Genomic DNA, 13851 nt, shown 5'->3' with positions numbered 1-13851 from the left:
TGCACATAGACCAAGGTGAGCGACACAGGCTCTTTAGAGCCTCTAGTTGGTTATTATTGTCGAGCCTGCGACTTTTGTCGCAGAAAGCTCGACATAGGGATAGCGATCCGGCGGCGGCGGCGGCGGCTACGGCGGCGGCGGCGGCGGCGTTAGCTAACTTCTTAAAAGCTTTATATTTTAGAAGATGGAAGACCTGGATGCTTCATACTTTGTATATGGATGCCTCATGTTACGAAGTTTCCGTCAGTCACATGTCCAATGTCCTTGACCTCATTTTCATGGTTCAGTGACTACTTGAAAAAAAAGTTCAGATTTTTTGTAATGTTAAATTCTCTCTTATTATAAGTAATAGGATAACTATATTTGGTATGTGCGTACCTTGCAAGGTCCTCATGCCCGTCAGACAGTTTTCACTTGACCTCGACCTCATTTCATGGATCAGTGAACAAGGTTAAGTTTTCGTGGTCAAGTCCATATCTCAGATACTATAAGCAATAGGTCTAGTATATTCGGTGTATGGAAGGACTGTAAGGTGTACATGTCCAACTGGCAGGTGTCATCTGACCTTGACCTCATTTTCATGGTTCAGTGGTTATAGTTAAGTTTTTGTGTTTTGGTCTGTTTTTCTTATACTGTATGCAATAGGTCTACTATATTTGGTGTATGGAATGATTGTAAGGTGTACATGTCTAGCTGGCAGGTGTCATCTGACCTTGACCTCATTTTCATGGTTCAGTGGTCAAAGTTAAGTTTTTGAGTTTTGGTCTTTCTTTCTAATACTGCATGCAATAGGTCAGCTATATTTGGTGTATGGAATGATTGTAAGGTGTACATGTCTAGCTGGCAGGTGTCATCCTACCTTGACCTCATTTTCATGGTTCAGTGGTCAAAGTTAAGTTTTTGAGTTTTGGTCTTTTTTTCTAATACTATATGCAATAGTTCAACTATATTTGGTGTATGGAAATATTTTATGATCTATTTGTCAGTCAGGCAGGTTTTTTTTTACCTTGACCTCATTTTCAAGGTTCATTGCTCAGTGTTAAGTTTTTGTGTTTTGGTCTGTTTTCTTAAACTATAAGCAATAGGTCAACTATATTTGTTGTATGGAAGAATTGTTAGCTGTACATGCCTGCCTAGCATGGTTCATCTGACCTTGACCTCATTTTCATGGTTCATTGGTCAATGTTTAGTTTACTTGGTTAATGTTAAGTTTATGTGACAGTTGTAATAAAGCTTTATATTTAGGACTATCAACATAATATCAATGATTAGTAAAGAAGGCGAGACATTTCAGCGTGTGCACTCTTGTCTTGAATATTATTATAGATAGAGATAAACTGTAAACAGCAGTAATGTTCAGCAAAGTAAGATCTACAAATAAGTTGTCATGACCAAAATTGTCAGTTGACCCCTTTAGGAGTTATTGCCCTTAATAGTCAATTTTTAACAATTTTTCGTAAATTTTTGTAATCTTTTACAAAAATCTTCTTCTCTGAAACTACTGAGACAAAATTAACCATACTTGGCCATAATCATTATTAGGGTATCTAGTTTAAAAAATTTGTCCGATGACCCCGCCTTCCAACCATCATGTCCGACTTGGTTAAAAATAGAACATTGGGGTAAAATGCAGTTTTTGGTTTATATCTCTGAAACTAAAGCATTTAGAGCAAATCTGATAGGTGGCAAAAATGTTCATCAGATTTAGATTTATCTGCCCTGAAATTTTCAGACCAATCCGACAACCCGTTGTTGGGTTGCTGCCCCTGAGTTAATAATTTTTCAAAAATTTTGCAGTTTTTTGTTATTATCTTAGATATCATTATAATATCTAATATCTAATACTAATAATTATGATTTTAACCTTATTTTACATGATTTCCAAAGCATCAGTAAATACAGGTGAGCGACACAGGCTCTTGAGAGCCTCTAGTTTTTTTTCCGTTCTCTAACTTTAGTTTGCCTCAACCAAAGGATATGAAACTTATACAAATTCTTATTACCACAAAACACAGATCAAGTTTGAATTTTGGTGGCATCACTTTAACCGTTCTAGAGTTATGCCCCTTTACAAATGGAAAAATTGCTGAATTTTTTGTTTCCGTTCTTTAACTTTAGTTTGCCTCAACCAATTGTTATGAAACTCACACATGATGCTTATTACCACAAAACACAGATCAAGTTTGAATTTTGGTTGCGTCACTTTTACCGTTCTAGAGTTATGCCCCTTTACAAATGGAAAAATTGCTGAATGTTTCGTTTCAGTTCTGTAACTTTAGTTTGCCTCAACCAAATGTTATGAAACTTATACACAATGCTTATTATCACAAAATACAGAACAAGTTTGAATATTGATGGTGTCACTTTAACCGTTCTAGAGTTATGCCCCTTTACAAATGGAAAAATTGCTGAATTTTTCGTTTCCGTTCTCTAACTTAAGTTTGCCTCAACCAAATGTTATGAAACTTATACACAATACTTATTACCACAAAACTCAGATCAAGTACAAATTTGGGTAGCAGCACTTTTACTGTTCTTCAGTTATGTCCCTTTATAAATTTATATGATATGCAAGCAGGGGCATCATCTGTGTCCCATGGACACATTCCCCATTTATTTTATTTTTTTATATAGATATAATATCTCTTATTTGAGTCTTTCATTTGTTAATATGTATTTATAAAAGCATCTGTTTATATAAATGAACTAATCCAAGTAGAAGAAAGTTGAAAAATATTCAATAAGTAACTGAACAATGCAAGAATTATTACTATTTGCTGAATGTCCAGTGACAAATATTTCATGCATGTTCAGGACAGCATGAAACAAATATATACACAATACATCAGTGTCAGTAATTCATGTATAGGTATATTAGACAATATCAAATGGGCTTTTAATTCCAAATTCATTATAAAAAAGATTGAAGTCTCTGAAAAAACAAGAAATGGGGGAAAAAACTTGAAAATTCTTCAAATGATGGGAGAGATGGATATTTACTTTGACATTTCTGTATTTTGATCTGGAACAGGATACAATTTAAATCAGGTACCAAACCATGATTTGAATTTTGAACTTATTATGTTGTTAGATACATCTACATGTACACTGTATTAAGTCTGGTTGAATATTTTTTGTTGAATGCATATGTTTGAGGTTGCAAAATGTTCTGTTAAACCACTTCTTGAAAGGGAATAGACCATGAGATTAGTTTGAAAATATTTGGGTGCCTCTGCTATATGAAGGCATGCTGCAGTTAAGGATGAAATTAAGTTTTTCACCTCATCGAACCTTAGAAAAGTTGTCAAAAGGGTTATTTTAATGTACGAGTGAATGGCACTCTTCCAACATGAAGCATCAGATTTAATATAACAATTCCAATCAGACTGTCTGGGCATTAATACATCTTGCACAGGGATATGACCCCAAACCAAGGGTCTTACTGTCAGAGGGACACATTCTAGGAAACTTATTACTTAAAAGCTACCCTAGATGTATATTTCCAAAGATGTTTTATATATCAATAATAAAACTTTTATTTTTATTTAATAATTAGTTCTCTTCTATCATTGCAGTATGTAGTTTTGTAGTACACAAAAGGTGTCATGAGTTTGTATCATTTGGATGTCCTGGTGCTGACCAAGGACCAGACTCTGATGTAAGTAGATCATACATAATTCACAAACAGTTGTGTTTATTTAAAAATGTTATGTAAATAGTCTTGCATAAGGAAGATATATTTTAAAATATTCTTTTGATCAGCTGACATGTTTGTACTGAGTTTTTACAATGAAACAAATGTACTGATTTTTAAAGTGTTCATCCATTGTTCGTCTTTTGATGTGAAATACGATGAAAAGATTATCCTAGAAGTAAAGAAAGTTTTTTTGTTTTGTTTTATTAATTCCCTTGAATATAAGAAAATCATGCCTTGAATTTTTTTCAAACAAAAGACTGAATAAATATTTTTTGCTTTTAAACTGCTTTAGAAGTTCATTGCAATAGATTGTCACGAAAAGTCTATACATAAAATCTCTTGAATACTGTGAAAGACATTAGTGAAAATTTAATCTTAAGATCAATCTAATTACAGTGTTTAACCACAGAATTTATTTTCTTCATTTCAAATAGAAAGTAGTTTAGAAGATGCAGTGAATAGAATTTATAATGAAATTCCATAAAAACCATGCATTGTGAAGTTCCTGCAGACAGGATTGACTTTAAAATACATGAACATTAATCTGATTAAGTCTGATTTACTCTGTAATGCATGGACTAGGATACAGCTTTTATTTGAAATAAAAAAAGTTCTGTTCCTTATATAAGTACATAAATGGTTTTGAGTTGATGTTGTTCTTTATATTTTCTTGGTTTTCTTATACCAGTAAATAGTTTTCAACATGGAATTATCATCATCAATGGAATATGTGATTTATCCTGTATGGTAGTCTTGTGTACTGCAGGTTTGAATAGAATAGTTGAAAAAAGCTTCTGTTCATCAGTCTGAAGTGGGTTAAGATGTTGTTAATGTAAATCTTCCGTCATCTTGGATTGTATAATAGCAGAAAATAATCGGTCTACATCTGTAATGAAATGAGCAAATTTCGAGAAAAAAAATGTAATCAATTGAAAATTTATTCAATTAAATAAAGAAAATTATGTGTTTTATCATATTTTTTTGACTGTTTCTTACAAAAACAGAATATTTTTTGTTTGATTCATATTTGTTCAACTTTGCAATATAAGGGAAGATAATTCAGATAATGTTACTTTGATAAAGGAATGTGTTATGAATTTACCTATTATGTTTTGTAGCAAGAAAACAAGTCTTGTGACCCCAATTTTTTCTATTTATTTTCTGAAAGCACATAAGAGCTATCTTGTCATGTTTTATCTTAAAATTCTATCCTTTAGTTTTTTTTTATCACACAAAATTGTGTTTTCCATGAATAATCTATACAAAATCTGACAATTTTGCACAACCTGTAGTTTGAAAAAATGGCCTGTGACCCATACTTTAAATTGTATATTTGAAAAAAGCATGATATAAACTACATTTTGTCAATTCATTTAAAATTCTATTGATTTTAATTAAGACCTTAAGGGTGTGCCCATCAATGATGGATGTATTATAGTATACCATTATCCTTCAGTCAGTCCATATATCTAAGCAATCTTACATTAAATCAGATTGTTTCTAAGAAATCTTTATTAACTTTTACAGTGTTTCACAGGTTCCAAGTAAACAAGTTCTGTATCATGCACTCATGGCACAATTGTGTTTTTTCTGTAAGTTTTCTGTGGGCACAAGGATATTCATTGAAATAAATGGTTGTTAAAAATTATGTAAGAAAAACCCAGTTTGCTGTCATTTTGAAAGCCTCTTGTTTACTTTGAATTTAACCGAAGTGTGAACATTGAATGAAGACTTGTATGAAAAATTGAAATTTTAATGTGTTTTTCTACTGGAAATGATTTTCTACAGAAAAGTAGCACACCATTTATCAGCTTTGGCCTTTTAAAATGGAAATGTTACCAATGTGGTCTCAAAAGTGATTAGATGGATTAAATGTTATTTTGCAGTGTATTGATGTGTTAAATAGAACTCATCATAGGCTAAAAACTTATAGATTTTATAACAGCTTTTAATGAATCTGTAATTTACACATGGATTAAGTGGAAGCTCCATATAATTCTTCAACACACCACATATAATGTTATGTTGTTTTCATGATGTTAGCAGTAGTGAATAAAAAAAATAATCCTATGAAAATGATTTATTTTATTGACCTTTTACATGTTTTTCTACATAACAAATCAATTTTTGACCAATATCCAGCAATAATTATTAATAACTGCAGAAATACTTTATATTGCAAACACAGTTATGATTTACTTAACAGAATACATGAATATTTATATGAATTAAAGGAGACAGCAACTCTATGCAAAACAAGGGAAAGAGTTTAAGAGGCCATCATACAGTATCCAACAATAGACAGGTGTCTATAAAATATGTCAAGGTCAAAATTGTTTGAGGTCTAAAATAGTTGTGAAAAATGAAAAAAATTTAGAGAAACTATAATATTTTGGCCATCAATACAAAATTCTCCAAATAACAAAAAAACATGAAGATATGACAAATGGGCAACCACTGACAAGTTTCCTTTGGGATTGGCAAATGAATATTGCGGAGGTATGACATCTCAAACTGCCCCTTTTAATCTTGATCAGTGGGCAAAAAAAAGATATATTTACATGTAAATATGGAACATTCAATAAAAATCAGTACAGTAGAATCACTACCCTGCCACATTCTGTATGTGCCTGTCCCAAGTCCAGAGCCTGTAATTCATAGGTTATTGTTGTTGTTTTGAACATAAATCAGGCCGTTAGTTTTCTCATTTGAACTGTTTTACATTTGTCATATCAGGGCCTTTTATAGCTGACTATACGGTATGGGTTTTGCTCATTGTTGAAGGTCATACAGTGACCTATTATTGTTAACTTATATGTCATATGGTCTCTGGTGTAGAGTTGTCTCATTGGCAATCATACCACATCTTCTTATTTTTATATATACTCTGAAATAAGAAAACATGAGGACAAATAATTCCATGATCTGAAACATTTTTATGCTGATAATCAAAATTGCTGAAAATTTGAGACTTTTAATTTTGTGGATTTTTCTACATAAAGAAATGCCTATACCAAGTCAGGAATATGACAGTTGTTTTCCATTCATTTGAGCTTTTGATTTTGCCATTTGATAAGGCACTTTCTGTTTAGAATTTTCCTCGGAGTTCATTTTCTTTTGTTTTTTCACTTTTGACTAAAGTACATTTTATAAAGATCACGCATAGAATAAACCTTTATATTTAGTAGTAAGTTTTATGCTAAAAGCAATCTTGATGTTCTTGTATTTGGGTTGCTGTCTCATTTACATTTCCCAACACCTATTTTCATTCATATTTGTTTGTTATATTCTGTTGTTATGTTGTGTTTAGCATGCTCTTCAGTTCTTGGAAAACTGCAACTTAGAAAAAAGGAAATGGGATAAATTTGATAAAATTAGTGAAACTTAAATTCAAATGGGGAAGTATGTGTCCTTTTAAAATTGGTTGTTTAAAAAACACTAATTTTTTTTAAATGGCAACAAAATGCTTCAAAGGTGGTTTTGAAGATCTGTGTTGGTCATGTTAACAGTATGTGTATGGTTTTATTGGTCTTATCTTGTGTTTCTATCATGCTGCAGTTTAGAACAGGAATGATACACTAAAACTTGTATCATTGACAATTTTATTTGATTTGATCTGGATTGCTATAGTAAAGGCATTGAAGAGTAATTGGATTTGAATCCTAGAGAACTTATAATTGGTGATTCTGAAGATTTTATTTGCCCTGAGAGACCATATGTGGAGTTGCTTTATGATTTGTAATGTATCAATTTTGAAAATTTCGAAACTCTTGAGGGTTTTTCAATGTATTGATCCGTACTGTTTTGATGTTTTGTTCTTTTCGTAATGAGTTCTGTCTCCGTTATTTACATTTAAATTTGATTTGTACATTTCTTTCTAGATCTTATGCTGTATCTTGTCTTAATTAGTTTGAGATACATATCAGGATGAATAAATTTTAATCATGTTTAATAATGCCATGTTGACCTAGTTAGAACTCAGTTTTTTTGTTATACATACTGTCACAATGGCCTTTTTATTTAACTTATTGTTTAGGTAACATGTTGCATTTATATTTTTTTGTTTCACAGATGGTTTTAATTTGATTATAATTGATTCCCTTTTTGACTTTAACACATCAGCTGTATCAATTAAAGGACATGTTGAACTAATGTGGAAGAGACAGCTACCAAACAACACAAAGTAACCAGAATAGACATTGTTGAAGGCTGTACAGTGACCTTTAATTGCTTAAATCCACATCATTTTAATTCTTTTGGATCGTTGCTTCGTTGGCAGTTTTACCTCATCTCCTTTTTTTATATTGAGAGGTTACTGTATGGTATCCAAAGATAGATAAGGGGCCTAGGTGGTTGCATGACTTAAGTAGTTAAACTACTGTTCAACTAGCCTGCCAACACTGGAGTTGTGAATTTCGAATCCCACACGTGGCAAGTTCGCCTCACTCCAATTCAACTAGGATTGTTAGTTTTCCTGCCGAAGGTCGGTTGTTTTCTCCAGGCACTCTGGCTTCCTCCACCAATACAAACTTACCACCTCGAAAGAGCTAAAAGTGGTGAAAGTGGCATTTTAAACATCAATCACTCAATCAATTCAAAGATAGGTGAATGACATTACTGTATGGCAAGGTCTAAATGACCTGGCGATTATTGTTTTTTTTAAAGATTGCAACTTATTTTAGGCAATTAATTAACATTGGCCTTGTCTGTGTTGACTGTATAGAAATTTGTTCCCAAGGAATATTCAAATTTGTAACCATCATTTGGTTTAGCTGGAGTCTTATTACTGATTATTGGTGTTATTCTAAAACGAAATTAAATAGTGTGATTAATGTTTATATTGCATTCAGATAGTGTTTGTTTAGTTGGATAATGTGTCGACTTTGTTGAGATTAATGTTTGGGGAATAATGATTCCTTATTTGGTGTAAGATGTCAAGTAGTCATGATATGATAGTTGTAAATAGACATTTAAAATATTGTGCACATTATATTTTTAGCTCAGTAAAAAGTCTGTTGGAAAAATAGAGATAATAGTCCTTGTAAAAAGGTCATCCAATATATCAGGCTTATGAAAAAAAAGAATATTATAAGATTTTTAAGGAAGTAATATAATTTGCTACATTATGGTTTTTCCTGAGTAATTCTTCTTGGTCACCTGATCCAAAAGGAGTTTATTGTTGCACTGTCATCTGGTCATATGTCAAGGCTTCTTATTTGTTTTCTTCTGAATTCTTCATCCAAACTTCTAGACTAATTTGAACATATTCTGTCCTCATACCTCCATTGTGTATCATATCGGCTGTATGTAGGATGAAAGTTATACTGGCTTGATGCTGAAGTAACTGTGAACAGAGTGGGGGGATGGGGAGACTAAATGTTGGTTTCATAGCCTATCCCTATAAATATATAGCTGACTTAATTTTGACCTCATTAGAAATTGCTGACTGTTTCCTTCTTCATTATTATTGAAAATTCAGAAATTATTGTGATTAGCAAAATGCGGGTTCTTATTATTGCGACACTCACACTGTCGCATTATTTGCATTAATAAAAATGTTGCAATAATTTCTAAATTTATAGTAGCTTCTCTTGTAGACATTGATCAGTTATAAGGTATATAATTGTATAGTGAAAAAGATCACATATGAGTTTCATACCAGTCACACTACTTTTGACCTAATAATTGGGATTGAGTGTAGCTTTTTATAATCTCTCATTATAGATATTGATATAAGATATTTTTGGATTCATTTCCCATGTAATTGATAAAAGGATTTGAAAGGTATAATTTTACATTTTGAAAAAAGGAAACTGTTTATATAAAAAGAAAAAAATAATGATTAAAGTATCTGTTGACTATGTTGAAGTTGTGAAAGGTTGTATAATGTTGTATAAAGTTTTACTATATCTGTACCATCACATTGTAGTGTTAATGGATCCCGTTCATTTTTGGTTTTCCGGATTGAATTTACATCCTGATGTATTGCTTCCTGTAGTGAAACAAAACAATAAAGTATGGTTGCATTAAGGCTGTAGTCACTTGTATATATGACATTCAATCAATATATACCTAAATCCATTTTATATGGAAAATTTTTAATTTATCATTATTGTTTTATTATGGATTTTTAAATACATAAAAAAAAGTGTAATTGCGACAGAAAAAAGATAGAGGTGGGATCAATATGAATATTAATTATTTTGCTTGTATTGTGTTATATGGCGACTTTTGGTTGACCCAAGCGAAATCAGTCCCTAAGGTTTTATTATAGCTCTGTTATTTGTGCAAGCATTAAATCCAGTATGAACACAAGTACTGAATATTGTTTAAGGACCTTTGCCCCACGCCAGAATTGGTGAGTCTGAATTGGAAAGATTCTATTTTCAAAGTATATGAAAGAGAAATATGTATTGGGCATTTATTTAAGCTATTTATTCTATAAGGGTGATTTTGGTGTGAGTATTTATTTTTTAGATCTCCTCTTAATGAACAGTTGAGTTCAAAGTCTACATTTCATTGACATAAAGTTAAATCAAATGTTAAATCACTAGCTAGCATTGTAATGTAGGTCAGATGAATTACATTATTTAGGTTAAATCACTTAGCCAGCATTGTAATGTAGGTCAGATGAATTCGTGTTAATTCGTTTCTAAAACCAGAACTTAAATATTTTGTGTCTGACACTTGTTATCAAATATCAATCATTAAGGGACAATTTGAAGGGAAATACTCAAAACAAGTTTCTTTCCAGATTTAAAATGGTTCAGAAATTTTAATAAAATATATATCGACAAAAGTATCTACTGTCTTTAAAAATAGATCATGTACTTTAAAATAACTTTTGTTATGAAATGATCATTTTGATGTCTGGTTTTGATGTTGAAACCTCTAGAGGCAGACCAAAAGATTGAATTGATAATCTGTTTTTGTATGTGTAGCTTTTTTTTTTTAAATATGTATGTCATTGATGGATTATATCATGTATCTTATGATATTCCAGTCTATTCTTTCAAAGCATGTCTCAATCAACTCCATTTTTCCTCTTTGGTTAATTTCTTTCATACTGTCCCAAGTCAGGAACCTCCATTATTTGGAGAATTTAGGTGTTAATGGCAGATCATGAATTCATGATTGTTTCTGTGATATTTATTCACCACTTTTAGAGATTCAGGAAGATTAAGGGCTTGCTTACATCCTTATTATTTGAACTCTGGTGGATGATTGTCTTATTGGCAATCATACCACATATCCTTATTTTATATGGACATATTGTGTAGACACCTGTCAACACACAGGGATCTTTTTGAAAAATGAAAACATGTTTCACATATATAATCACATATTAGACCATATGAAGTACAATAAACAGAAAGTCAACTGTCTAGCATATTAGTTGTAACTTGCTGTTGGATATTAACAGTGGCTGATGTAGGGGGAGGGCATGAACTCTGGCTTTAAGCTCCCTCATGGAGCTACATATATGGTTAATGCATACACTTTTTACATGTTTCACTCCTAATGCTGCTTAGTTTGATGACTTCCTTTTTTCAAAATCCTGGATCCCCATCTGATTAGATACAGAGACTGTGACTATGATGTGTATTAGATTAAACAATGGTTACTGTGAAATGCATTAGAATGAGCATTATGTGCTAACTTCTGTGTCATTTGGTCTCTGGTGGAGAGTTGTGTCATTGGCAATCATACCACATCTTCTACATCATTTGGTCTCTGGTGGAGAGCTGTGTCATTGGCAATCATACCATGTCTTCTTATTTTTACATTGCTGATTGAATGAATTACAATTTAGAAAAATACAATAGGTATGACTATGAAATCACATGTGACATGGCTTTTGTAATTGTATAAAGTACATTAGATGGGTTCTGATTGCTGTTAAATAGATTGAGCACTGGATTATATTGGAACAGTAGTGATATGGAAAGATATCATAAGAGCAGTGGTTTCTGTATTAAAGTGATTAGATGAAGTTGTTGTATGATGTACTTTGATTGGAGCAGTGGTGACTGTATTAAAGTAATTAGATGAAGTTGTTGTATGATGTACTTTGATTGGAGCAGTGGTGATTGTATTAAAGTGATTAGATGAAGTTGTTGTATGATGTACTTTGATTGGAGCAGTGGTGACTGTATTAAGTGATTAGATAAGGTTGTTGTATGATGTACTTTGATTGGAGCAGTGGTGACTGTATTAAAGTGATTAGATGAAGTTGTTGTATGATGTACTTTGATTGGAGCAGTGGTGACTGTATTAAAGTGATTAGATGAACTTGTTGTATGATGTACTTTGATTGGAGCAGTGGTGACTGTATTACGTGTATTTGATGAAGTTGTTGTATGATGTACTTTAATTGGAGTAGTGGTTTCTGTATTAAAGTGATTAGATGAAGTTGTTGTATGATGTACTTTGATTGGAGTAGTGGTGACTGTATTAAGTGATTAGATGAAGTTGTTGTATGATGTACTTTGATTGGAGCAGTGGTGACTGTATTAAGTGATTAGATGAAGTTGTTGTATGATGTACTTTGATTGGAGCAGTGGTGACTGTATTAAAGTGATTAGATGAAGATGTTGTATGATGTACTTTGATTGGAGCAGTGGTGACTGTATTAAAGTGATTAGATGAAGATGTTGTATGATGTACTTTGATTGGAGCAGTGGTGACTGTATTAAAGTGATAAGATGAAGTTGTTTATGATGTACTTTGATTGGAGTAGTGGTGACTGTATTAAAGTGATTAAATGAAGTTGTTGTATGATGTACCTTGATTGGAGCAGTGGTGACTGTATTAAAGTGATTAGATGAAGTTGTTGTATAATGTACTTTGATTGGAGCAGTGGTGACTGCATGAGGAACATTAGTGGATTAGTGGTGACTGTATAAATAGGATTAGATGGAGTAGTGGTGATAATAAAGTGGATTGAGAAAAGCAAGAGTGTGACTGTATGAAGTACATTAAGGGATCAGTGATGACTTTGTATAGTGGATTGGATTTAGTAGTGGTGGCAACGAAGTGGATTAGACAAAAGCAAGAGTAACTGAATTAAGTACAGTAGATATACCAGTAGTGACTTTTTAATGAAGTAAATAAGAAAAGACTGTGTAATGTTAATAAGAGCATTGGTTACAACAATTTTTTAGCATTGACTAAATTTGCTCATGGTATGGAATGTATGGTTAGTTACAGCTTTTTTTGTCTTGATTTTTCCACTTTTACCAAGCAATCTCATTCGTTAGACATTGTACAGTTATGAATTTGAATTGCAAATGGAGCAGTTCTTGTATTTGTTGGCGTTTTACCAGTCAACATGCAAAAATACAGGATGCTGCTTATAAATTCGTGTGAAGTTGAATAATATTTTCTTGTGAATGATGGACCACCTAATGTTCAGTTTTATCAGTCTCTAGGTTGTTGGAATGTGAACTATGTTAGTTGATGATGACTTAACATTTTTACATACTCTTCTCATATGATCTCACTTGGAAAACATATTGATCAAAGCTGTTCTGGGTTGTTTCCATCTGATTTGATTGTCCTTTGCTTTATGTTCAATGGCAAATATTTCATGCATAATTTCAGGATGAGTTTCTCTTTGGAAAATGAGTCTTCATGGATTAACAGTCTCTGCTTCAATTAAAAAAAGGGGGGATGTTTTATATCTTGGCAGTCTCACTCATGATTAACCTGATATGCTCTTGAATCACAAAACTTAGACATTACTGTGTGTTGATTTTTAAGTTGTATTTTGGAGATTAGTTTTGTTTTGGTTGTTTATTCATTTACATATTACTTCACATTTCCTTATAGTCATATGAATAGCCCTTCCTGTTATGTATACAATAAATATGTAGCACTAGGTACATATTGAAGTAATTATTTCTGTTGACAATTTGCTCACATAATGCAGGATAATGAAGTGAAAAGTGAGGTTATTTTTAGTAAAATTATGACCAATCATAGTTTCTTCTATCTAGCTTTAGTAAAAATGATCTTTAATTGACTTATTTATATTACAAAAAAAACATAATGACCACACATAGACATGATCAATCATCAAATAACATTATCATCATATAAACACTGTAATAGGTAACATCATTAAAGTGTCCAGTAAATGACATTTTTGTTGT

At 31.9% G+C, this 13851-nt stretch overlaps 1 protein-coding gene across 2 annotated transcripts in view; it reads left to right on the top strand.

The window, feature by feature from the left end:
* The window catches only part of LOC127708607 (calcium-dependent protein kinase C-like), a 142869-nt gene that overhangs the window by 24061 nt on the left and 104957 nt on the right, over positions 1 to 13851 (top strand). For both annotated transcript variants that reach the window (XM_052213630.1, XM_052213631.1), the window contains exon 3: positions 3576 to 3658. In XM_052213630.1, the coding sequence (XP_052069590.1) occupies positions 3576 to 3658 (83 nt within the window). The remainder of the gene's footprint in view (positions 1 to 3575; positions 3659 to 13851) is intronic.

Source organism: Mytilus californianus, unplaced genomic scaffold, assembly GCF_021869535.1.
Source record: "Mytilus californianus isolate M0D057914Y unplaced genomic scaffold, xbMytCali1.0.p SCAF_7, whole genome shotgun sequence".
Lineage (NCBI taxonomy): Eukaryota > Metazoa > Mollusca > Bivalvia > Mytilida > Mytilidae > Mytilus > Mytilus californianus.
This window is presented reverse-complemented; position numbering and strand designations above follow the sequence as displayed.